The 26,840-nt window shown below is 37.6% G+C and overlaps 1 protein-coding gene across 13 annotated transcripts in view; it reads left to right on the forward strand.

The window, feature by feature from the left end:
- The window catches only part of KMT2C (lysine methyltransferase 2C), a 201,238-nt gene that overhangs the window by 97,046 nt on the left and 77,352 nt on the right, over positions 1-26,840 (forward strand). For all 13 annotated transcript variants that reach the window (XM_030008068.2, XM_041122094.1, XM_041122098.1 and 10 more), the window contains 7 exons: positions 8,407-8,569; positions 9,261-9,432; positions 11,271-11,385; positions 12,207-12,379; positions 13,126-13,286; positions 15,235-15,348; positions 17,059-17,792. In XM_030008068.2, coding sequence (XP_029863928.1) covers positions 8,407-8,569; positions 9,261-9,432; positions 11,271-11,385; positions 12,207-12,379; positions 13,126-13,286; positions 15,235-15,348; positions 17,059-17,792 — 1,632 coding nt within the window. The remainder of the gene's footprint in view (positions 1-8,406; positions 8,570-9,260; positions 9,433-11,270; positions 11,386-12,206; positions 12,380-13,125; positions 13,287-15,234; positions 15,349-17,058; positions 17,793-26,840) is intronic.

Genomic DNA, 26,840 nt, shown 5'->3' on the forward strand with positions numbered 1-26,840 from the left:
ACAATTAATATCCTTTGTGTGTATGCCTGATTATGCAGTCTTTAATTGTATGATCACATGCAGAACAGCTTAGTGCCCAGTTCAGTCCATAGAATGGACATTGCTGTCAGTGCAAACCTCTTCAATGTTACATTTTTTCATCCTTGTTCAATGTGTAGGTATGTAGACTATTCAAATACTGCTGAAAGGAAAGAATTACTCATTTCCGCATGAGTTTTTCTATGATGTTTCTACTATAATAAACATGTGAATAACTTGTCTATAAATTTTTCAAAATAGCAGATCTATGTGGCTTTTTTATGCATCTTAGGCTCCATTTTCCCCAAGAGAAGTTGAATTTTTTCTTTTTTTCTTTTTTGTTTTTTTACTTTAAAATACCTGCTCATTTGGATGGCAGATTGGAAGAGTTTCAAAAATACTCAGACTTACTTAAAAAGTTGCGCTGATATTGCAGTTCTTTCTTCACTCTGTTGGAGTTGTGAGTGCACAATCTGTGTAGAAATCAAGACTATTTTTAGGGCAAAAAAAACCCCAAGCTTTTAACAGTAAGGTTAAGGACTAAAAAAACCTTAAGAAAAATTTTACTTAGTGCCCTGCCCAGTATCATAAAGGAGCTCTATGAAAGAAGTGAAACTAGGACTGTTTTGCAGGTCATCATTCAGTTGCTATAACTAAGTGATATTTTTTTTTTTTCTCTCACAAGAAGTCCACAACTTTTTTCAATACATACATTTTTCCCCTCCCCAAACTAAGCACAGGCCTACAAGTAACAGGTTTCTTTAATGCAGAGACTCCTTTTAAGAGGTCTATTTTATGCACTAAATCCATGTTTGGTGTACAATCTTCTTTGTGTTTTAATGTACATACATAGTTATAGTTGTGCATATGTGTGTCCGTTCCTTTATCTGTGTCTCTGTGGGTGTGTGTAGCCTTGTAATTGTCTGACTATATAATTTCCTTGCATTAGGGAAAAAAAGGAAAACTGCGTGTTTAAAACCTTTATGGCTACATACAGACCTCTGCTATTTGAGCTGGCAAAGCAATAGCTGCGTAGCACTTGGAGTCAGAGGACAGCGTACTTTTCCTTCTTGCAGTCGTCATCCAATTGCAGTTGCCTCAGACTTGTGAATTTTTGTTCAAGTTGATTTTTCAGACGCTTCCACTCTTCCTTGTTCCTCCTGTATCCCCTCTCCTTAACGTTTCTATTCCCTTTCCCTGGGTTCCTTTTGAGATTTGTCCCTTCACCATTTCTTCTGTCTTAGCACATCAGTTCCCTCAGCTCTTCATCCAATTTTAGTGCCCAGTTTTAGTTAACTGGCCCTTGAAGTCTCATCCCTGCCCCTTCTCAGCTTTCATCTCCATCCATGGTTTCTCCTCCCAGTCTCATCAGACTCATTCACACAGTGTAGTTTGTCCCTTTTGTCTCTTTGACCCATACTTGTCCGTCTGCTGGTGTACTGGATACTTTCATTCCCCAGACGATTTAAGTGACAGTAGTTACCAAGAGCCTTGGGGATGTCTGCTTTCCATTCCAGTGGCTTATTGTGCTTAGGCTTAGAGTATTTATTACAGACTTCCTCTCTCTAATCTTTGTCAGACTGAAGCAATCTTTGCAGGAGGTACATGTAGTCCAATCAGTGCTAGAAATTGGAGAGGATCGGTCATGATCAATGAGAGTAGATTTTTCTGTGATTTTTCACTGACAAACTTTTGGAAGTGTTTTACATTTAAAAAAAATAGTTTTCCCAAGCTTGGTCACATCTGCATAGATCTGCAGGGTAAGGGCAAAAGTTGCATCCCCCACACTAAAATTCCTGCCAAATTGCAAGGCCTGTGAGTGAGGTTATATTTAAGATGAGCAGAATGTTTTTCTTACTGACTTTTCTCAGAAATGGCTGGGAAGTTTTGACTAAGTGTTCCGAAAGTATTTAAGAGAATTTAGGCATGTGTTATGTGAAGCTTTAGCCCAACTTTTTATCATTCAGAAAACTTACATGAATCGAACAGAATTTATATGTGAATCTTTGTAAGTAGTACCCATTCATATCCCTTCACTGATAGTGCCACGCTGACAATACCTTTGGTGTGGACTTAGCTGTGTTACCAATAGAGAACTTCTGGCAACATGTTTTAGGCAGGCTTCAGCTCAAGACTGTCATCTAAATTTAGACCTCCCTGTGGACGTGTCTACCTATGAGCTGTGTTTAAATTCCAATTATAAGCAATGGAGATCTGGACGGTATTGTCAATGGAGCCTGAAAATGGACACCCACTGTTTGGTCAACTGAATTGCGATGAAGTAAATTCCATAAAATGACTAAGTCTCTGCTAAGTGTAATGGGAGCTTAAACACTTGGCTCATATATAGACACAAAATTTAGAGCCTGAAGTTTGAATGTCCTTGTCACAAGCCTTGGGTCGTTTGGAAGTACAGTGTGACTGTACCAGCAGTAAATTTTCCTTTCACTGAGTTTCTATTAAATGGCTTTGCAGATGTAATTATGCCAGCCTAGCTGTAGCTACAGAGAATCTGTAGCATAGACAGCCTATAGAATGCTTAAACCACTTCAGAATCCTTATATGTGATTTAGGAACATAGAAGCTGTGCTGGATTAGACAGAAAGTTGACTTCATCCCAGTATCTTCCACAGTGACCAGTAACAGATGCCTAGAGAAGATCACTAAACAACAAGCATGTAGCAATGTTTCCCCAATTATTTTTTTTTTATAAGCCTCCAACAATTTGTGGCTCAGACTGTGCTCTGCCAACAAAAAGAAATGTCTACATGTACTTCTTAAGACCTTCCCAGCATGAATCAAATGGAACTGGCACAATAGTCTGTTTTCTGAGCCTGCCAAAAAGCAGTCTTAAACCAAAGCTGACGATTTCTGTTCTTGCCTTGTTTGTCCTGAAGTTGCTGATGCTGAAGCCTAATAATCACAATTTAAATTACATTAAACATTATTGACGTTCTCATTGTTGACATGCTAACTAAACAACATGCTCGTGTGTGCCCTTCTGTCACGGTGGATATTAGATGAGAATTAAGGGAATAGTTGTTTGTTAGCTGTGAGAAAGCTTAGACTCACTCAAAACATTTACATTATCCTAAATCTGGTAGAAAGTGAGAAGGTGAATAAAAAAAATGCTTTTCCTCATCAAAGTGTGAAAAAAGCAGCAAAGGCAGAGTCTGTGGAGGAAATCATATGCATGCAGTTATTCCACTAGCTTATATAAATGATGAGGAGAATACAGCTTCGAGGCACACAAACCGTTCTGTGGAGCTTCTGAACAGACAAGGGTTTGGGAACATTTCAGATAATATGAGGAAGGATTTGTGCACCATAAGGTTTGCATGTTTTCCTCTGCCTATTTCAGGTTTCAAATAAAAAATTCTATCTCCCTTAGCAAGCTTGCTTCTTACAGGTTATTAACCTATCACAACTGTTACGAAAAACACTCCTGCAAAACATGAATGCTTTGTTGTCCCAATCTTTAGATGCCTTGATATCAACACCATTTATTTAATGTAATTTTTTATAAAGGTGAGAAAAGGAGGCAACTGGTGGGAAGGAGGAACAAAGTTGAGACTTGTAGAGAGCCTGAAATCTCCACACTTGAAGGGACTTTCGCTTTCTGCCTTGATTACGTGTATTGAGTCACTGGTAGTGGTGTTAGTTATTAACATTTGTATCTTCTTACCTTTGTTCCTTATTTCTGTATAGATAACTGGGCAGGTTACAGACAGTATCTAGTACCTAGGAGTATCTAGTCAAGAATTCTGCATTAGAAGACAGTCTTTCTCAGTCATGTGTTGAGCTTGGCCAAATTGCATCTCTTCTGGTTGTCCATGTTTTTTGATACAGTTTTAGAAGCAAAACTTGATAGTTTGTTTCTACAATTGTGATTTTTAAATTTTTTTTTTTTAAGGTTACTTCAGAGTACTCAGAGCATGAAGGATACACTGTAGTGAAGTTTTAATACATGCTGTCTCTGTTAAGAACATTATAGTTTTAAATTATTGTTAGAGAAATTGGCATTTTAATTTCTTCAATTTTTGTATGTGTTAAGGATTGAGGAACAAAAATAACTGATGTCTGATTGACTTGCTTGTTATAAAGTAATACAAAATTAATTGATTGCTTAATACAAAATTAAAAAATCAGAAGTACTTAAAAAATTTCCAGTACTCCTGAAAATGCATGTTACTTAGTACCTTTTCTAATCAGTAGTTCAGTTGAAAGCCATTAATTCTTTTTATGTTGCCACCTTACTGCATTGTGCTCTTAAATGCTTTATGGTACTTAAAACAGTGTATTTGACATTAGAGGTGGTAATGGTGATTAGTGTCTATAAGCAATATAAAGCTTTTTCTAGATGATGGAGCAATCAATGAAAATTATGAGAACTACCAGAAAACATATTTCATTAGTCACTGTTTATACTAAAGTTTCTTTGCAGTCTCGTTAATGACAGGATGTTAAGGTCCAGTTCTCCTTAGTTATAGGTTTGTATGGTAGCAGTTTTCAGTAGCTAAACAGTCTGAAATTTGTTCTTACCAGTAATACATTAAATTGTTTAACTAAGGACAGATGGCTTGTGTGCATTTTTGGTTACACTATCATAAAATTAAAATTACTTTTTGTTATCATAGGGTTTGTTGGCTGACCTCTTTAAAGCTAAGTAAGTTCATAATCAGTGAAAACCTTTTGTCATTTTGCTTAAAAAACATTTTGCAATACCTAACATTTAACTTTACTGCACTGATCAGGTTGCAACTAAGTATTTATTCAAAGTCCCTATTTCAGCCCTTCTTTAATGTCTGCCTCTGAAGGGTTGCTACTTGTCCAGTTGCTGAGACAGTAGTACTATGAAGTAATGCTAAGGGCACAGAGGATGTACTCCCATACAACTAGAAGAGAAAGTGATTGATCAGGTTTTCTTACGTTTTCTGTTAATTCACGTAGTTCTTCATCTTTCACTGTATTTGTATAACAGTGTTATATTTGATCCAATGGGATTAGTGAATAAAGGGAATTTCAAAATGAAATTTGAAAGAACGTATAGCTATTTGCTTTTAACAATGAGATGCTTTTCTGTCTGTATGAAAAAAATCGGATGAAAAAGGTGAAAAAGACCAAGTAGAAGGAGGTGTGGACAGTTTTAAATCATGAAAATTACGATAGTAAGAAGTAGCAGAAGTATGGATGTGTTCAGAGCTTTCTTGTCATGGGTGAGTGTACTAGGAGCTTGCTGAAGAAAACAGTCGGTAACCAATGAAGGACTTTTTGAGTAGGAAAATAGTCTGCTGACACTGCTTTAGTGACGTTTATTTTGTTGAATGTACTGTGAATAAGTAATGAACTATCTCTCTAGTTTTCTGACGCCTTGTAAAGTTTTTTTTCTGTAGAACAGGACTGTAAAATTACGTGACCCATGAACAAAACAGTGTTCGGCTTGCTTTGACAGCTTGCCATTTTCCTATACCTACCCTTTGAATACTCAGATTCAGCTTCCACCCCCTTCACATAACGCCTTATTTTCTGCCCGTGCTAATGAAATTGAAGACTCCGTACTGTCTCCGTCTCTGTTACTGTCCTCATACAGTGTGGTAAAGAGACTTGGCATTTTACTGGCAATGTGATTTATTCCTTACTTCCACCCCCTACTGTACTGGTGCCATATTTTAGCAATAGAGTAGTAAAGTAGTATTTGGATTTGTTTAGCAGAGCTTTTGATTTTTATTTTTTTTTTAATTAATATACTTCAGTGTTCATATCCTTACTTTCTTCATGAAGGTTAGTTAGTCATAATAGCTGCATAGTTGTTTTTTGGGGTCATAGGATGTGGCCTGGTTTCAGAGAAGTGTTGGCTTCTACTGCTGGAAAAGTAACCCTTCTCATCAACAGCTGTTGCCAGAAAAATCCCTTTGGGCATTTGTTTCTTCAGACTGCTTTATCTCTCTTATAAATTCAGCAAATGTTGATATTCTGTGCTTTTTATTTGCTTCAGATGATATATACCACATTGTTTTTAAAGTGTGTATTTTACTTAGCTGCCAAATGCTTTTCATTGCCAGTGCAGTTTAGCAGATGGGTTTAAAGGGTTCAATTAAACATAATTTGGGCTTCCATTTTTCTTCCAGCATCTTTACGTGGTTCCTTAAATCAACATCAGCATTTTTCAAGGCTTTGCAGTAATCCTGTAGTTTGCTCATTTCTAATAATTTCATCATTTAGTCATATAGCATTTGGGAAAAGGTGTATTCTGATTTTACATTTGTTATGTATAATTTTTGATTAGTGGTTTTGAAAAACAGATGTGATGTTTAAAAACGCCATTTACATTGCTGTTTAATCCATTATTCCCAGCTTCTGGTAAATGTTGGATTCTTTGAGTGCTTGAAGTTCTTCATAATTTTCTTTCCTGATTAGATAATTCTTAAGGGTTTATTATGGGTTCCAACAAAGTCTCTGTTGAATACTTTCTTGAGAGACACGTTTTGGACCTTAGCTCCTCTCAGGTTCCCATTCCTACTGTTTCTTAGTGAGTAATACCTTTGAAAAATGTGTGGCCTGTCTGTAAGAGTTGGGCCTTAGCTGTAATCTGGGCATCTCAATTGGCTGTAGGAGTGTCAAGTACAAAATAGTGCAGTGGGTTTTATGCTGTTTAAAGTGCAGCTGCAGTTCATGAAGGTGGAGGCTTTGGGCTGTATTTTCATGATTTCACATCAAAGTTCAGGATTTACGTTCTACAGCATTCTCAGCAAGTGTTTACTGAATGTGTTGTTTCCTAAAATGAGTTTCTTGCATGACTTTGGCTTTGTTGGCAGTCCTTAACTGTCATTACGTTTAGTACCTTCTTTACCTGCTTCAGGAACTCCATGTTATTGTTTGCTTATCTTGTCCCCCCTCCTCTTCTCTGCATTTTGGCTGGTAAAGTAACAGAATACACCTTTTCCATACTGTTAGTAGGTGTTAGAGACATGGGTAGAGGTGAGATGTCCTGCAGCTCTGAAGAGTAGACTTAGCATTGTAGCACAGAAACGTGGCAGTAGCTGTCCTTAGTGACCTGTTTTAATTTCTGTGCTGAAGCATTTTATCTTTTTACACTGCAGTTGTGTTTAGCATAAACTAATATTTTTTCTTTCTCTTGTCCATGAGTTGTGGTGCAGGCAGATATTTTGCTGAAGACATTAATTTCATCTGGTTTCAAGAATATCAATGTAGCTGTTAACACGGCCAGCTTTGTGATTTGTATTTTCGTATGGGCTGGTTTTGATATCTGTAGAATTGTAGTAGCACTATTTCATGCCTAATTTCATGCCAGGCTTTGAAACAGAGAAGAATTATGGTAATAAATATTGCCCATATTCTAAGAATTAAGGAGATGCCGTATGTAACTTTTCTTTGATTTGGTTTATGTTCATATTTGGATGTTACTTGACACTTGAGCTAGTAATCAAACATGACAGTGTTAGTGTTATATTTTTATTACGAAAAATGAGAGTCCCCAAGCTCAGTTGTTGCTGTATGTTATGTATGCCTTCCTGTGAGCTACTGACCTGTTTTTTCTTAAGTTTATTCCACATCTTACGGTGCTGTGCTCTAGCCTTGAAAAGTATTGTTGCCTTGGTGAAAAAGTACAAAAGCATGTTACAGTGCTTCAGGGACTGTAATGAATCCAAGAAAGAAAAAAGACTGATTAACTGAATCGGAAAGGTGTGGGTGATACTTTACAAGCAGACTGATAGAATCTGTTCCCTCTTGACTGGAGAACTGGAAGGTTATTGGGTAGCTCTTTCTGAGAAATTATTTCTTTACAAATGTGACTATGGTCTCTAATAATAATCATGCTTATTTATGACTTCTCAAAGTTCCGTGGTGATATTTGTGTAGCCTTGAATGGAGAGATGAGAAGAAAGTGCTAGGTTATGTAATGCATCATCATCCCAGAGAGAATTGTATAACGTCAGTAAGATTTTCAATAGAACATGATACTTCATTTCCATTTGCATTTTTGATTACAGTGTCTACAGTTTTACATTACAACTTACAGAGCTAGGTGGTTTTTAGTTATAACCTATTGACAGCATAGTGTGGTCTGCCTTTATTACTCAGAATAAGTCTCCAAGCCTCTACTGACGGCATAGCTCAAGTTTTTCTGTGACAAGAAGAATCTCGGCCATTGGGGTGAATTTAGAGTGGGTTTCCTTAAACATTTTAAGTTGGAAAGATATGGGGGTGCCACTGAAAGACACAGTCCACTAGCTTCCTTCTCCTCAGCATTCACTCTCTTCTACTGGCCGAGTTGTTTGTCTGTTAAATGAAGCTGGGGAACAGATCTAGCTGAAAAATGACAAGAAAAAAATAGTTTTTGAACAATTTGTTATGTTTGTTTTTCAGCGATGTGCATATTGTAAGCACCTTGGAGCCACTATCAAATGCTGTGAAGAGAAATGTACCCAGATGTACCATTACCCCTGTGCTGCTGGAGCAGGCACATTTCAGGATTTCAGTAACTTGTCCCTCCTTTGTCCAGACCATATTGATCAGGCTCCTGAAAGATGTAAGTACACTGTATTCAAATGACACAATTAGTACCAGGTTTTATGGAAACTTATCTGTGTCAGGATCAGCTTAAGAGTGCATTTGTTTAGACCTGTTTTCCAAGTTCATGTACCCAAGAGTTCACGTATGTTCAGGTATGAGAAAGATGGAAGTTCATATTCCTCTGTTTTTAAAGACTGACAGTGGTGCACAGCAAAGTTAGTATTTTTCTTTTTTTTAATGACAGAACATGGGAAGGGTTTACTCATAAGACTTGTCTTCCGTCAGGTTTTAGTTCAAATTGATAGGCTTGCTTACTTGTCCTAACTCAAGTTAGGCAACCATATTGCAAACACTTCAGCTAAATAATAGGTTTAGATCTGTTAGGAGCTTTATTTTGTACCTGTTCCAAAGGAGAGTTGGTCCTAAAGCTCTCAGTTTTATCTTGAGGAGAATAAAACTGTTTCCTTTGGTAAGACTTTAGTAAGGTTTAAAATGAATGTACTTTTGTTACGAGAAGATTAGTTGAGTATATCAGAAAACCAAATTAAAGGAGTAGTTATTAAGTATATTAATTAAATTTGAATTTCATAGAATGATCAAGTTGTATATGCATAAGAACTACTAAAGAATTTCTTGGCTTCGTTGGGTTCATTGAATTGTTCATAATTTTGAACAAAATAATAATTTAAAAAATAATTTCTTTGTAGCAAAGGAAGAAGCAAATTGTGCAGTGTGTGACAGCCCTGGAGACCTCTTAGATCAACTTTTTTGTACTACCTGTGGCCAGCACTACCATGGGATGTGCCTGGACATACAAGTTACACCTTTAAAAAGAGCAGGTTGGCAGTGTCCTGATTGCAAAGTGTGCCAGAACTGCAAGTAAGTGGGACTTAAAGGACGTGGAGGAGGACAGTGTGAGATTTATGTGCTGTGATTTTAAAACATCTATTATATTAACTGTTCTTTTTTCCAAAAAGCTTAGATTATTTGCCCAGATACATCTGTTGTGATACTCTATTAAGTAGCTGAACAAACTCTTGTGTTGGGAATTTTCTTCTAAAAAAGCTAAGCTGAAACTCCTGTGGATTATACCCCCAGAGTTGCCATTATCTTGGCAGGTTCTGGAGAGCACCAAAACCTTCTGACTTTTTCCTCCTTTTATACAGGAGGATTTTTCTCAAATTTACCAAATTAACAAATTAGTTTACTGTAGTGCCTTTACAGTCTGGGAACCTGTGCTCTTACTCAGCTGACATTTCAGCTGTGCGTGTACCACAAACTGGGTAGGTCCCCTGCATTAGGCCCTCTCTTCTATTTCATAATATCTTTCAGAGGCACTTAATGAGTCATTATGAAAACAAAAACATGGCTTAGTTGAGCAAAGAAAAAAAGTGACATGAGTGACCATGATTGAATTGTTACACCAGACAAGTACTGAGACAATGAAACATAATTGTTGCGATATCATAAGGGTTCACTTAGAAAACTCTGACCGCTTGTATGCTTGTTCTTACATAACTTAATCTGATGGGCGCTGCAGGGTCCTTTTGCTTGCTTGGCTTTGTTTTTTTAAAGTGCTTACTAGAAAAGAAATAAGAGTTTTGTTCAGCTTTAGTCAGATCAGCTGAGACAGTATGAAGGAAAAAAGCCACTTCACTACTGCCTCATGTACCTGATCAGTCAGTGCTTTGCTGTTTTCCAAGCAGAACACTCAGTATTTGCTAGCATTGAGATTCACCCACTTAAAGAAGATTGTTAACTGATCACACGCAGCTGATAGCAAATGCCAGCAATGAAGTTGCAATAGTGAAGCACATTCTAAAAAATATCCCTAAAAATGTTGTACTGGGTAATTACAGTATTAGCTAACAAACCTCTCTAGTGGAAAAGTAGAAGAAAATGTGATGTTTTCACACCTATTACTTTATGGAGTATGGAAGTTTTATGCCAGTGTTAAAGAATAGCATTTTAAACATACCTCCATGCAAAGAGAGAGCATTTATTGTTTTTTAAAATATCAGGTCTCCCAGGTAATGAAGTAGTATCTAGTATGTGTAATGCCATATATTGTGAAGCTTTATCAAGGCAAATCTTGTCGCATGCTTATTTATTGAATTAATTTATTTAAACTAGGGCAGAACACAGTGCCTTTAGAGATTACCAAACTATTGTTTTATTCTCTGCAAATTTATTTTATCACTGAAATTTGTGGTGGAGCTCTGTAATACATCACTGTAGGAAAATTGAAATCTCTTAATGCTTGTTTTGCTCTTGCAGTCATATTGGTTGACATTATAGGAGCTCTGGTAGTCAGAGGTGATGGCTTGTTTTTTTCCTTTGGAAAACATACAGTCAGACTGTTTATAGGAACAAGTACAATTTCATGTTCTTTTCAGAAAGAAATAAATCACATATTTCAGATTTTGAACTGATTTCAGTACAGAAAGGCCATTAAATCTGCCTACACGTGTGTAAATGAAAGTGGGCCGATTTCTAGAATGGTGGCACAGGCTCAGCAGTTGTTAAAGTAAGCGTGGTGATCTTCATTCATACTTAAATAGGAATTTGAGGGCATTATCATTGGAGCTATTTGTAAGTGATATTCATGTATTTTCATGTGCTCAGCTATGTGTCTTCCTGTTTAGACTTTTCATTAAATAGATCTTTTGTTATGGATTGTTTAAATAATTTTTTTAACCACTTGTTACTTTTCTTAGACATTCTGGGGAAGACAACAAGATGCTGGTGTGCGATACATGTGACAAAGGCTACCATACTTTCTGTCTACAACCAGTTATGGACGCTGTACCAACAAATGGTTGGAAATGTAAAGTAAGTTGAAAGGTTTCAGAATAATTCCTTGTCATTATAGGGACCCAAATTTTGTTACCCACATTATGCTGTTCTAGGTGTATTGCGGACTGCTGTTGCCGTGTAACATAACTTGTAATTTCTGAAGGAATCCCATGTGTATTTAATCATGTGGCTCTACAGCTGCTCTGTGAGGGTAGCTGTCAGTGCTGTGGATGAAGCAGCCTGTGTAGGACAGTGAGTCAACCCCCACAGGGGAAAGAGAAGCGTAGGATCCAGGTGGAGTGGATAACCTTCACTAAATGACAGCGGCTCTCATGATCCCATGTAAACTAAAATGTAAACTAAAATCTATGCAATAGTATATGCAATCTATACTTGAAGGCTCTTAATATTCAACTACTTCTTGCTTACCAGAACAGCAGTTTTGCAGCTCAAGGGTTCCTTTGCATTTGAGGAGGGCAGCTTGAATTTGTTGTTTTATCAGTAACTTTGTGAGTAAGTGTAAGTAATAATAAAAACACGATTTCAGCATAACAAGGAAAGTCCCTGTGTATGAGATGTATGTAATTTCATAGCCAGTTTGTGGCAGTCATAAGATGAATAAAAAAGTTTGATCTCGTAAGAAATACTCCTTTCAAGTCAGGGAATAGTGCAAGGAAACTCTTCTTGCTGTCGTACAGGCTCTTCGTGTTCTATTATCAGATCCTGAATAATTTCTTAGTATTATCAAGGATGGAAATTTAATTTAATTTAATTCAAAACAGGAAAATGTCAGTTAATGGCAGTTCTATCACATTGTGAAATACAATAATTAACTACTAAATTCTTGTGATCTCTAGAACTGTAGAGTATGTGCTGAGTGTGGCACACGAACAAGTTGTCAGTGGCACCATAATTGTTTGGTATGTGACAGTTGTTACCAACAGCAAGACAACTTACCTTGTCCTTTCTGTGAAAAACTGTGCCTCCAAGACTTCCAGAAAGATATGTTGCATTGTCACATGTGCAAAAGGTAAGAATCCTAATTTTTGTAAAATTGTACTAAAATGCCTAAAGCTTATGATGAACTGTATGATGTTGATGCATTTCTGTGAAGGGTGTAGACTGTGTTTGATGTACAATGCTATAGTATCTTGTTGTGCAACATCTTGATCCTTCATCCCTAAATACAGCGAACAAGAGTAGCTAGTCTTATTTTAATCTTAGCAAGTAAGTATTAATTGGCAGTTACCTGAGGTGTACAGAAAAACGTGCTGCTGCTGCTTCTTACATTGCATGTGTTTTGTGAGTAAGCAGACTAGAAGACTCATTGTCCTAACTTTTAAAGGCTGTTGTTTGCAATGGTCTGGGTTTTTTTAAATTTTCAGGTATGTGTTCTCTGTTTAATTTTATGTGGTTTTCTATGCCAGTAATAAAAAAAAAAAAAAAGCACTACTGGGAGCCTTTTAAGAATGTAGACTGTGTTTCATATTCAATGCTATTGTATCTTGCTGTGCAATATCTTGATATTGCTGTACATGTAGTGGTGTCCAGTTGGCTTTAGTGACAGTTTAGGTCTTCATGTTTAAATTGGTTCACTGCTTGACATACTGATGTATCATGCTCATTTCTCTAAAATTCTCTGTAATAAAGCATTGGCTGAAATTTCTTATTTCCCCATAGAGATGGAAAACAGTGCTATTTTTTAACTGATCTTTTACTGGGATACTTTATATTTTTATTATTAAAATCATAGTCACAGTAAATTAATCTCCCCAGGTGGATTCACATAGAATGTGACAGATCTCCAGGTAGTGAATTGGAGTCTCAGTTGAAAGTCTACATCTGCACTCTTTGTAAACAAGGAGAAGGGGATCAGACTCAGTCATGTGATGTAATGGACACTTCTGAACTCATTCCTCAACCTGACAGTATAACAGGTAATCAAACGCAATCTTTGTATTTCCAAAATGCTAACATCGTATATAAATATCTGCAGTTGTCTCACTAAGTCTTTTGTGAACCAGCCACTCATATTCTGCTTCTACAGGTCATCCACAAGACCTGTGTAATGAACTCATAACTGAATGCCTTTGTGTATTTCACACCATGTGCTGTCTTGGATAGTACGTAATCCCATGCAGGCTGAATTTCCTAAGAGAAATACAGTTGTGGTTGAATTTGGAAGCAACATGAAATCTAACAGATTAACTGCGCTACCACTGCCATGTGTATTTTTGATGCTTAAACAGCAATGCTTGTGCATTGATCTTCTGTTAGAAGAAATTGATAGCTCTATTGCATAAGTGTCTGTGTTTTCAAAGGCCTGACAATTTTTGACTGGAAAGGGGAAGTGTTGGACTACAACAAAACTCTTAATTTTTGTGTGTTCAAACTGATGTTTTGTGTAAACAAGTCATTCTCTTTGATGTTAGCCTGTATGTGTAAGTGCGTACCTTCTGTGAGCAGTAAAGAAATGATGACAAAGGTGATCCTGGAGGAAGGGCAGTGACAGTAGGTACAAGTATGTTAAGTGAGCAGAAGAACTCTGTCAGTGAACACACGCTCCAAATTAGAAAAAGTGGCAACTTCAACCTTTGAAGATCACTTCCATTCTGAAAGGTTAGTAGATCTAGGCTGTTGGACTCTCAGGCAGTGTATTTAGAACGGTTAGGAAGATGTCCAAGTAATATCCAAAATTTGCGCTGGAAAAACTCCCAATCTTCTGCTGAAAAGCCTTTTGAGTAAGTAACAGGTTTATTTGAAAGGCTCAACTTTTAAGTAATGCTTCTGTTAGGATTTCTAGCTAGTAGAAGCATTGACAAGCATGCTCTTCTCCCCAAGGAAGAACAGGACTGTCATCTCAACTACTAGGAGTAATCTGGAGCTATTACATCAGTACAGTCATGCAGTGTTTTATACCCAGGAGAGCACTTTTGTACATTAAAATCAGATTTGGAGCCAATCTAAATGATTATTTCCTCAAAGTTAAAATACCACTTTAAAGTTGGCAGAGTCTGACAGCAGTTTTTAGGTGCTAAAAGTAGCATCACCTAATAGTTCCTGGCTTTTTGAACTTTACTTTCCTGAACAGAAAGCTATATTCGTTTGACTTTTTTGTGCTAACATCTGTTGGAGGATCAGTTCCTTTGGAGGTTACATGTACTATATACTTTGTTTTTCCTGCTCCTACTTTGTCTAGTGCATTTTAATGAATTTCCTTAACTGAAAAAGCTTTTACATGAGGAAAAAAAATAAGTATTTCTTGTTTCTGTGCTCTATTATAGAGCTGTCAGCTATTATAGATACTGTCAGCCGAAGAAGCGCTCAGTAGCACTTTTTCCATCCAAATTCCTTTATTTAGGAGGAGGAACTTGCAGATTAAGGTATCCTCGTTCTAAAGTGGCAAAATTTAGTTTTCATGTTGTTGAACAGGTATGTTGAAAATCAGTGTTCCAAGCGCTGATAGTAGGTGGCCATTGTAGTATCTGTATAAAAATTTGAAGCCTTCATGCTACAAGTTCTGTTGAATTTAGCAGGCTGGAATTTGAGAAAAGACTTTTTTGTATTGCTCAGGTAATGCAAAGTCTGTGACTGTGTAAATTAAATTTTCACAATTAGGTGTATATAATTGCTTTACAGACATTTTTCACTGTCTGAAAAGTATAAAACAGCTTCAGTGTTAATGAGAAAAAGGCTTTTAATCTTTCAAGAGTACTATATAGTCTCCCTAACCTTCTCATTGACCTGGTTTGTCCTAACTCCTATCATATTGTTAAATATCATTCTCTTTAGCCAAAAGGTCAAACAGTGACAGCAACTACTGATGCCAAAGTCACAGAATAAACATCATAATCATTTTTGATAACTTCTTTGCCTCTCCTTAAGCTTGTACAAATGAAATGGAAATGGGAAGTGGTGGAGAGGATGCGACATTTCAGGAACAACCCATTACTGATGATGGCCCTGGTCAAGAATCAGCTGTTGGATGTGTCACAGACGGTAAGAGAGTTTTGCGGTCTGGGAAAATGCAGCACAGAACCCTTCAGAACCCTCTTCCATTCAGTAAGGTTTGTGGTACTTCATAAATTTAAGAGGAAAAAGTGCCTGGAAAGCAGTAGGAGACAAATTGCATCAGTTCTACTATTTGAACTCTCAAGCAGGAGTATTAACTTTTTTGCTGAAGAAGTATTTTATTGAAGGCAAAGATAGTCTTTGGAGTGTTTGTGTAGGAGAAAGTTTTTTTGCTTTTTTGGTGGGACTAGCTTTCTCCAAAAGCTTGAAATACAGTTAAATGCTTTAGTACACTGGAGGTTTATAGTAAAAAACACTATTTGTTGCTATTCAAATACAGTCACTCACACTTTCTCTTCAAGGCTTTTTTGTTTGTAGCTGCAAATAATTGGATTGGATTAATTTCCCCTGGTGTGTTTTGAGGCACACTGTAGAACTTCTTTCCAGTTTATGTGCGTCATGGTTGTAACTCCACAAATATCTTTGGTGAAGGATTTCTTTTATTCTTTTTTCCCTTTGTAAATAAAAGATAATTTGTTTAATAAACAAATGGAGTCATCTAGACAGGGTGTGCTGCAGTTGCTGATCATTTGTGTTCTGGGAATAAATATATCTTATCAGTCACAAATGAAGTACCAGCCAAAGAAAAAAATACAAATAGAATGGTTTCTGGGTCAAGTGCTCTAAATGTGTTAGTGACTGATATCAATGGAAAAGAACTTTCCAGTATGTCCCTTCCACTCCCAGCCAATGTTGGAGGATGGTTGCTCTAAGGGGAAACAAGAAACCTGCATTTAAAGGCAAAGCAAAAAAAACCATCTTGCTGGTTAGCTGTGATCACTCTGTTATGCATCACAGCCTGTGGTATAAGGGCCATGATTTAAAATGATCAGTGAAGACACATTCATAATAAAATACTAGGCTTTGAACTGTATTGGCTGAGGAGGTTGTAGCAGTGTGAATTTAAGAAGAGTGCAAGTGTAATAGAAAGTAAGTAGCCTGTAAGAGAATCAGGGTCCATCAAAAGAAGATATGAGAAGCCAAAATCAGAGCAATGAATGTGGTTCTCCATGGAATGGATACAAGACTCTGGAACTCGTTGGTGAACAAAGTTGTGGATCAAAGGTGCTTGATTTGGTTCAAAGGAAGGCTAGACAAATATTTTTGGAAGCATTCCATGAGACATTGGGAAATTAAAAAACAGCATCAACTGTTTTCATTTCGGGTGATTTCCTAAAGTCTGAAAGAGCACTAGGAGGGAAATATTTTTTATTTGTACTTGTCCTGTTCTTAGTTCTCTGCTTTTTGGAAGTGTTGGGACAGTTGCTTAAAATACATTAATTTATGCTAGCATGCATTTTCAATACACAGAAATGAAAAAGGAGAACCTACTTTTAGCTGCCTACCTGGAAATGTGTGTTCAGATTCCTCAAAAATTAATCATGGATCTCCTTTCTTGTGATTTACTCTGCTGTGTTTCCAGGGAAGAAAAACAATGAACTAAAAACATAGACTACTGTAAACATAGGCACAAAGAAAGATATTTATGAAGTATATTTTAAGCTACGTATTAAATTCACTTAATTAAAGTGATATATACTTGGTGTACTTGATGCATACCAAGTATACTTGTTGACCACAACACCTGTGTAAGTTTTTCTTTTTCGCACTGAGCCTTTAATATGGTTGTACTTACAGGTGTATCACCAGAAGAAAAGACCACACAACTGGAAACAGAAGTTTCTGTTGAAATTAATTCAGCTGAAATGGAAATGTCTCCTAAAAACACACCAGCATCTGGTGACAGTCAGACTGAGAAAATGATGGACGTGATGGAAGGTGTTCAAGCTGTAATTCAGCAGGAGTTAGACAAACAAGTGGAAGAGACACAGCTACCACAAGGTAGTGTGGAGGTATCAGAAGTATCCACAGTAGACTCTCGGTCTCTGTCTTCAGTACCTGAGACCGTAACTGTGACGCCAGAAATACAGGAGACTGAAAGTAAAGGAGATATTTGTACCCCTGTAGAACAACAACTGGAAATAATAAAAGTGCAAAAAGATGTAGAAAAAGGAGAAACCCATGAAAAGTCAGAAACACCAGCTCTTCTAGAGGTAGAAACTTCTACTGCAAATGAAGGTGCTGCAAATAGTTCACCAGTTGGAGACAAACCCATAAAATCACCAGCTGAGACTTACCCTTCACTTCCCCCATCAGTTAATATAAACAAGACAAATGTGTCTTCCTCACCAGATGTTTCATTAGACTTGCATTCTGCACGAGATGTACAGCACAGTCAGCCCCCAGCATTGCCTTCCACTGCTGGAAGTGCTCTCCCAACAACTTATGTATCAGTCACTCCAAAAATTGGCATGGGAAAACCAGCCATCACCAAACGCAAGTTTTCTCCTGGAAGACCCAGATCAAGACAGGTAAGCATGTAGAATATTTCATTATACATTTATGAAGCGCATAGTTCAAATTTCAGTATAATGCATTAAATTCACCTATTTTTTTAGGATGTGGTATGAATTTATTCTTCTAAGTGAATGTGTAGTTTATTTCTTCCAAAACTAATTTCCTGTTAAATAATTGAGAGATCAGACATCATAAAGGTTCTCTAGTGAGAATTAAAGTTTCTTCTGGCTCATGCTTAGAGCAAAATAAAAGAAAATTTGTTATATTTTTAATACATATGCTACAAATGCAGATATATATAATGTTGTGCCTTTTAACTTATCCCTTAATCTTTTTCATACGTGCATTTATTTTGGCTAGTACTTTCAGAGTGTGCTACCATTTCTGAAACTGGCTTTATAGAAAAACCTGCAACAACTCCTCTTTCTGTCATGCTACCAGATACTATCTTGATTGACATTTTTAATGGTGTTGGAAATAATTTGATGGCTTTGTTACATTAGTGAATGCCATGTAAGCACTGTCTGATACAAATCGTTGTGGTTTGACTAGGATTAAATTTGATAAGTGAAAAGAATCCTTAAGTCTGTCACCTTCTGCAACATCTTGCTCCCTATTTGAGTCGTGTAGTTGTGGGGTAATAGTTTATCAATTTGTAGGATTTATTTTGTGTTTACAAAATCCTACACAAAAAGTATGTCAGTGTGACAAACTAGTGTTTCATTTTGGTTCTCATCACAATTTATTTTTAGTCTTTGGGACTTCTAGGTTGATGATTTCATGCTTTTCTGAACTTAGCATTAAAAAAGCTTTTTATATATTGCACAATTCTTTCCATTTTTACGTGTTATCTAAGGGTTCAAGATTCTTGATTCTTAAGAAGAGGTATGAGATAGTGTTCTGAAAGGGTTAAAAGTATATAATAAAGGCAGCAAACATAAGAAATTAAATTTGGAAGCTTTTAGACTATCTCTGGGGGTGGGGGGTTACCCTCATATACAAGTGTGTATAAAAATAATTTTTCCTAATACTCTGTCTTAAAAATTAAATTTCTTTTCTCACCTTATGCAAATTGAAGAGGGGTGGGATTCTTAGGCAGTCTAAAATGAATTCAGGTTTTCCGTTAATTGTCATCTGTTGTGTTCCAGTAAGAGTTGTACATATTTTTCTGTGCAATTTGCCCCTGCTCTGCATGGGAACCAGCATCATGATACTGGTAATAAAATTAGTTAACAACCGGAAAACATGAAGGCTGACGCCAACTGTAAATGCCTGTAACAGAATAGATACACATCTTAAAAACCAAAAAAAATCAGCTGTAAAAGTAGCAATTTGTATATTCTACGTACAATAGAGTATTGACATTAACCTCCTAATATGTGGTGTGAGTAATGCAAATAAAACTGAGTTGAATTACAGTTTGTAAGTCAGGTGTTACACAAAATCCTAGCTGTGATGCTAAATCAATATAATCTGTTCAACAGTTTGAAAATTGTATTTTAAAATAAGAAAGTACTTAGCAGCTTGGCAGTACCTGTTGTAGAATTGGACAAGTTACTTGTAAAATTAATTATCTGTCTTGTATGTTGGAAGTGTGTGAAGGTTTCTTTTGATTTCAGTTATCTTTGTCTTGCACTTTAACATCTATTAAGCTGGAACTTCTGTGAAGCGAATAGTAATTTTCTGGTAAGAAAAGCACATGCATACTTTGTTTTAAGTCCCGGTACGCTTTCTTGCTTTCCATTGATTATTTAGTTTTAGCACAGATCGGCACCTCGTGGAAATCAGTGCAAAATTGTCTTGAGTAAGGACTTAAATAAAACGAACACCCTGCGGATACTTGATTAGTGAAAAATAAACGCTTTTTCTGACCAGTAATCTAAATTCAGCTTAACTACTTGATAGGGATTTGGGCTTTGGGATCTTTTTCAGACTCTTCATCAGTCAGTATTTACTTCTGTTCATCTCATTTTCCATGTTGGACATGAAGATACAAGTCTCGTACCTGTAACTAATGCATCTTTTGAAAAAAAGAGAAAAATCTTGTATATAATAGATGTTTTCTAAACCCAGCTTTATTATTAAGACCTTACTTCTGCTTCCACAGAGTTTAGGAATTCTGTGTTTATTTTGCTTCAGTTAGATTTTCTAGGTCACTGTGCAGTAAGTTACATATGATATTTGCAGAAATATGTATATGCTTTAAACAGTGACAAAATTATTTCTGGTGTTCTAAGTTTGCCATGTTAACTCCCTACTTTGGGCCTTTGCTGAGGGACTGAAACGTGGTCTGTAGCATATAAATAAGAGATTTAGAAATGTCCAGTTACGGGTAGGTGCTTTCCTTTTAAGCAAGATGTAATTGGACAAATCCATGATGTGTAAGGCATGTGTTTAAATGTTTTAGCCTTTGAATTGCACACAGAAATTTGTTTAGGTTTGGTTTTGTGGTTTTGTTTTGGTTTGGTTTTGTTTTTTTTAATTATTATTTTTGCTGTAAATGTTCCGTTTTTTTAAAGAATTGTGTACTTTTCCAAATTAAGAGTTGTGGATAGGAGCAGGAGCCTCTCTATATATTCGATTGTTAAAGAACACCTTGTGTTTTTGTCAATTTCTGCTCAATTTATGTCATCTTAAAAAGCACATTTTACATACAGTGATTTTTTGTTAATATTTGTTCTAGTTCTCAGGAAAAAAGTGCTACATTTTTTTTATATTTATGCCAGTAGCCCTATGTATGACTTTCTTTATAAGCAACTCATTATGTATGATTTTAGAAACTGAATCACAAATTGGTGAAAGAAGGAAGCCTCAGCTGTAACTGTAATCTTCCTTGCAATGCTCTCTCTTGCCTACTTGCAGTGCTCTCCAGATGCTTATGTGTGCAGGGTCTGGTTTGGTTTCCTGTTACATGACAATCCTTTGGGGCAGGTTTGAAGGCAAGTAAGCAGGTTTTCACCAGGTGTAAGAACAAAGAATTAAGACCTGTTGTTTCATGCCAAGTGTGGCCCCATTGCTGAAGAAGGGACATAAACTTAATTTAAAATATTTTAACCTAACACAGTTTTTCAGTGCTTGTCTGTCTGAAGGAGATTACATTGATCCAAAACAAGTAAAAAGTGGGGAAAACAATTCTGGAGGCAAAAATACTTCTATGAACTTACAGATAATAGCAGTTTGGAATAAACCAGGTCATGTGTGGTTCTTCTCTGGGTGTCACTGAAGAGGAATTTTGCCTTCTCAAAAGCAGGTTAATTTTATGGGTTTGAGGTCTGCTTCTTTCTGTTTAAACAATAACACATACTGCTCTTGTGTCGCTTTGTGTCACGTCCTAGGTTATGCGATACAATTATTACCTTGCAGCTGCATGAGTTCTTAGGAACATGTCTTAGAGGGCAGTGAAATAAGAGAGAAAAGTTACACAAATACGATTGGGTTATTTTTATTGATTAAAGAGGTTGTGGCTCCTGTACTTGGTGAAGCTAACATTGGCTCCACAGCTGCTTTCTTTTGTTGCACAAAGGAGCTGTCATTGCAGAACTAGTTGCTTGTCCAAGACTGTACAGGTTTAAAATAGATACCTCATAAAGAGTCTGATTACTCTGTGGACCCTGAAGACAAGCCAACATTAGCCAATTTCCACAGATGGCAGTATTCTCCACTTTCTTGTAGAAGATTTAAATCTTCTAATATGTAGTTTACCTTGTTGAAATGTCCTGTTCCTGTTTCAAAAAAAAAAAAAAAAAAAAAATTGTAATGGATTTATGGAACTTCATAGGAAGAAGAATGGGAAAAAAAATTCTCTGGATCCTGAATATATTGCTCCTCAATTTTATAAGACACATGCTTCACTGGAGTCAGGGGAGTCCATGTAAAGGAATAGTTTCTGATTTTGATTTCTTTTCATTAAATTTAATGTATTGTGCTGGGCAATAGAATGAATGATTGTCCCTTTCTTCAAAAATCTATTAATAGAATTGCTAATAAAATATATTTGAATAATTACTCAGTTTCGCTATTAAATACAAAGTTATGTATAATCTGAAGTGATTTCCTGTATAGGATCTCAGTAGTTTGGATTTGTAAGAGGCTTTAGTGGTGTGTCTGCAACACCACTATATCACTCCTGTTTTGAAAGGACTAAAACCCATCTCACAAACCGTGAAGACAATATTCTGTTTAAAAAGGCTTAATGAGTTCCTTCCAGGGCTGCACTATCAGTGTTGCTGTCGTCACCACCCCTCTCCCCCTCTGGTGGGTTGACCCTGGCTGGATGCCATGTATTGGGTTTGCGTGCCAAGGTTCTGGTAGCGGGGGGTTACAGAGGTGGCTTCTGTGAGAAGCTGCCAGAATCTTCCCCCATGTCTGATAAAGCCAAGGCCAGCCGGCTCCGAGATGGACCTGCCGCTGGCCAAGGCCGAGCCCATCGGCGATAGTGGCAGCGCCTCTGGGATAACAGATTTAAGAAGGGAAAAAAGTTGCAGCGGGCACAGAAACTGCAGCCAGAGAGGAGCGAGAACATGTAAGAGAAACAACCCTGCGGACCCCCAGGTCAGTGCAGAAGGAGGGGAGGAGGTGCTCCAGGCGCCGGAGCAGAGATTCCCCTGCAGCCCGTGGGGAAGACCATGGTGAGGCAGGCTGTCCCCCTGCAGCCCAGGGAGGTCCACGGGGGAGCAGATCTCCACCGGCAGCCCAAGGAGGACCCCAGGCCAGAGCAGGTGGGTGCCTGAAGGAGGCTGTGACCCTGTGGGAAGTCCATGGAGCAGGTTTTCTGGCAGGACTTGTGACCCCGTGGGGGACCCACACTGGAGCAGTGTGCTCCTGAAGGACTGCACGCCATGGGAGGGACCCATGCTGGAGCAGTTCGTGAAGAACTGCAGCCCGTGGGGAGGACTCACGTTGGAGAAGTTCATGGAGAACTGTCTCCCGTGGGAGGGACCCCACGCTGGAGCAGGGGAAGAGTGGGGAGTCCTCCCCCTGAAAAGGCGGATGAAGCGGCAGAGACAATGTGTGATGAACTGATCGTAACCCCCATTCCCCATCCCCCTGCACCGCTGGAGGGGGTAGGTAGAGAATCTGGAAGTGAAGCTGTGCCCGGGAAGAAGGGAGGGGTGGCGGGAAGGTGTTGTAAGATTTGGTTTTATTTCTCATTACCCTACCCTGGTTGATTGGCAATAAATTAATTTTCCCCAAGTTGAGTCTGTTTTGCCTGTGATGGTAATTGGTTGAGTGATCTCTCCCTGTCCTTATCTCGACCCACGAGCCTTTCATTATATTTTCTCTCCCCTGTCCAGCTGAGGAGGAGGAGTGATAGAGCGGCTTTGGTGGGCACCTGGCCTCCAGCCAGCGTCAACCCACCACATCCCCTAGGACTTTTGCAGGCATCACTACTTTGGTTAGAAGGAACAGGAGAAAATCCATATTCTAAACAAAAGGGGAGCTATGTATAAATCAATAGGTAGGTACAGTTATACTGATAAGAATTGCTTTGGCTGGTTCAAGCTTATTCTGCTTCGGAGAATGTGTTTTTTCTGTGTCAGCATAAGAACTCCTATCAGTAAGTTACACTTCTACTAACAGTGTTTGTTAGGGTAGCATATTATCCATACTTTTAGCTACAGGTAAGTTTCAAATCTGCATCAGGCCCAGGGAGAGGACCCTCTGTCTGGCAGGCTTAGAGTCTCACTGACTTCCCATGGGTTTTGGTCCGTGGGCTGTCTCTTCTCTGTTTCTGTTATTCCACTCCATAGTGGAACCAAATTGGTTTTTAGATATATCCAAAATTTAGTTGTTTGCAGATCAGAGATACTTACTAGTAGGTGCCAGCGTGGTAAAATTCTTACAGTGTTGTCCACAGAGTTGTGTCTGTGCAGTGTCTTCTCCACGGAATATGCAGATTCTCTACCCTTGCCTATAAACTGCAAAGGTATGCCAGGGACAGGGCCTCTCTTTGATCTTTTTCATATTTCTTTTTTCTGAAGTAATAGTCTTAAAAGAAATTATCATGTAAGTTTATTAATGACTAATCTGACATATATCTAGTTTGAAATAAATCTTCGCAAGGAAAATGGGTATTTTTTTCTGGGGAGGTATACTTTAAATGGTATTGGGTATATTCTATGTATCTGAAATGAACAAATTTGATATAGTTATTCTTGCTACAGCACTGTGTACTGGAAAGCATAATATGAAGTCAGTAAATGGAGGGCATTACAACATGTGGCATTGTAAGACTGGTAGGCGAAGAGTTGAGAGTGATCTGTAGAATAATATTGAATAGAAAATAATAACCTTCTACTGTTTTTGTTATTCCATAAGTACTATTTTAGAATGCGTTCCATGGAAAATGCTATGATTAGAGGTATTTAATTTTCGTCATGAAGATATTGGTGATCACTATTATACAGCTTACTATCTATTTCTAGGTGTTTTAAGAGATTTTCTAAAATGACACTGAAAAATGCAGAGCACCATGATGGGTTCAGATGTATGTTCTTTCTTGGGTATTATGGCTTTCTTTTGTCTTCAGTTACATAGTACCACTAAATATGTTGTTGTAGTGGTAGACGTTGGGAAAGAAGATCAAAAAGAGTCTTTTTCAAGGATTAGTTATTGTTACGACTTTTATGTTTTGGTTTTTTTTTAATGAGAGGAGCTATATTTTGAACTCATTAAATTTTGTTCACAACCCTAAAATTACATTAAATATTAAATTGCAAATCCAGCTTTGTGCGTTTGCGATTGCAGTAGATTTCATAAAGCATTAAGCAGCTAAACACAGTCAGTGGTAATTTAGTGAGATCTCCTGACCCTTGCTGACATTGGGTTTCCTTTTGTTATAATTTACTTGCAGCTGTGTTGTTCAATTTTGAGGACTCAGGAATATGATGGAGAATTAGAACTTCCTGTTTCTGTCACAGTACATAATTATTGCCGTGGTTCTGATGTAAATGAACTGAATAGAACTTTCTTTTCAGTACTCTGTGGTAATAGGCATTAATTAAAAGCCAAAATATAATTAATGAATCTCTTGGATGTAATTCATTTGTTCATAGTATTGTGGAAGTGCGTGTTTTTAATTAAGTTTATCTGACCAAGAATTTAAATGTTTCTGATCTACAATAAAACTTGGATTAAATTTCCAATTTAATTCTTAACAATATGGTTCGTGAATCATATACAATTCATTTTGTTTTGCAAGACTGAATATTTCATATTCAGATTTAATATTCTATTAGCTTTTTAATCTTTTGAATATACTTAATGACTGGAGACCTGTATCTTCTTAAAAGGAAAATAATTTTGGATGTCCCAAATAAGAGTAGGTAGTTTTAATTGTTGATAAGTATTTTCAGCACGTTTGAGATCTTGAATTTTGACCCTCAGCCAGCATGTTGCCTCCCTTATAGATTGATGCAAAGATTGTTTCTACAATACACAGATTTTCTTGGTGTTGCTATACAGATTTTCTTTGAGTTCCCATATTACAAGAACAGCTACTTACTCTGCATTATGAATTTTAGAAATATGGGGAAACTGTAACTAAAATTCAATGAAATTTTTAACTTTGTCTTGCCGAAATGGAATGTTCTTTGATACTAAAAATACGGCTAGCATAGTAAAGGTAAATTTCCTGTTGCCACGGACCTGCCGATGTAGTTGCTAACTAGTGTGACAGTGCTTAGTAAAAACTTGAGATTTTGACGGGGAAGTGATTCATAAACTACAGTGCTCTTGATATAACAAAACCAGACTTCAGTCTTGCCATTTCTGCCTGGTGGAAGTTGCTGCGGGCTCGAGGAGTGGGATTCACCCAGCTGCAGATGTTCGAAGATCTGCTGTAGTCACCTCGAGGTTCCTGTTAGAATCACTGGAGAGAGCTAGGGGCATGTAGGGCGAGACTAATCTGACACCTTCCATCCCGTGCGGTGAGTTGCCCGCTCCAGGCACCTGTTTCTCGTTGCTGACCGTGCAGGGAGCCCAGGGTGGTTCGGCACAGATAGTGACGTGTGTTTCAGCGGAGTCACCCCAGGAATGTGTTTGGGTAGGTGTATCAAACCTCCATTTCTGTGGAAGTTTGCTTGCTTGCTTTCCTTCTGTTTCTGACTTGGTGCGCTTGTGCCCCTGTTATGTCATGAATAGTATGCCCTTGGGTCTTGGATGTGAATGGGGACTCTCGTCCATCTCTAGGTTTACAGGTGCAGGTTTCTGCTTAATACTGTTCCCTTGTTAGAAGTTGTTGATCCTTTTCATCTGCTGAGTTGTCTGCATGATGACCATCTAACTGAAGTCAAGCAAAAAACTGCGATAGCAAAATCTTAGAACTTAAGCTGTTTAATCAAGCATACTCACTTTAACCCAAGTGCAGGTGAGCAGTTGCTGGCACTAGCAGTTCAGCTAGGGTATTTTTTGGAAGCACTTTGGCAGAGGGGAGACAATGATGGACAGTTGAAAACACACAGGTAGTTTTCTGTGCACTAAGCAGTTTGTAGGTTATGTACCTAATTACCACCTTGTGTGGGCAGAATTGTAAATTTTTTATTTTTTTAAGTGCTTTACTGTCCACATTCACTTTCCCATGCAGGCATAACTAAACTCCTAGAAAGCAGATTTATGCTCAACACCACTGTGGCCACACTGTAGGCTGTACTGCTTGGACAATGTTGGCATTTTTAAAAAGCAACTTTTATGCATAATCGGGCTTTTAGGTCACTGCCAAACTTTTTCTTTTGGATCTATTTTGCCAGTTTAAATACTGAGCTATCTGAGCAGCCATAGGTTACTGCCTACCCAGCTCTGCAAGCCGATGGCGTCATACGAGCTTTTCGTCATCTGCTCGAGGGTAAGCAAGATGTTGGCTCATACTCACTTTCATTGGCAGATTAAGCTAACCTGGCTGTGCTTCACATGGATTAGGGAGGTCTTGACCACAGTCCTTCTGGCCTAAAATCAGTTGAGGGGTAGCCCTATTTTCAGTCAGCGCAGCTGTTAGCAAAATACATATTTACAGTCAGAGATGAATATATGTTTTGATGAGTTGTTAATTCCAAAGAAACTCTTTC

The sequence above is a fragment of the Aquila chrysaetos genome, chromosome 3 (assembly GCF_900496995.4).
Source record: "Aquila chrysaetos chrysaetos chromosome 3, bAquChr1.4, whole genome shotgun sequence".
In the NCBI taxonomy this organism is placed as follows: Eukaryota; Metazoa; Chordata; class Aves; order Accipitriformes; family Accipitridae; genus Aquila; species Aquila chrysaetos.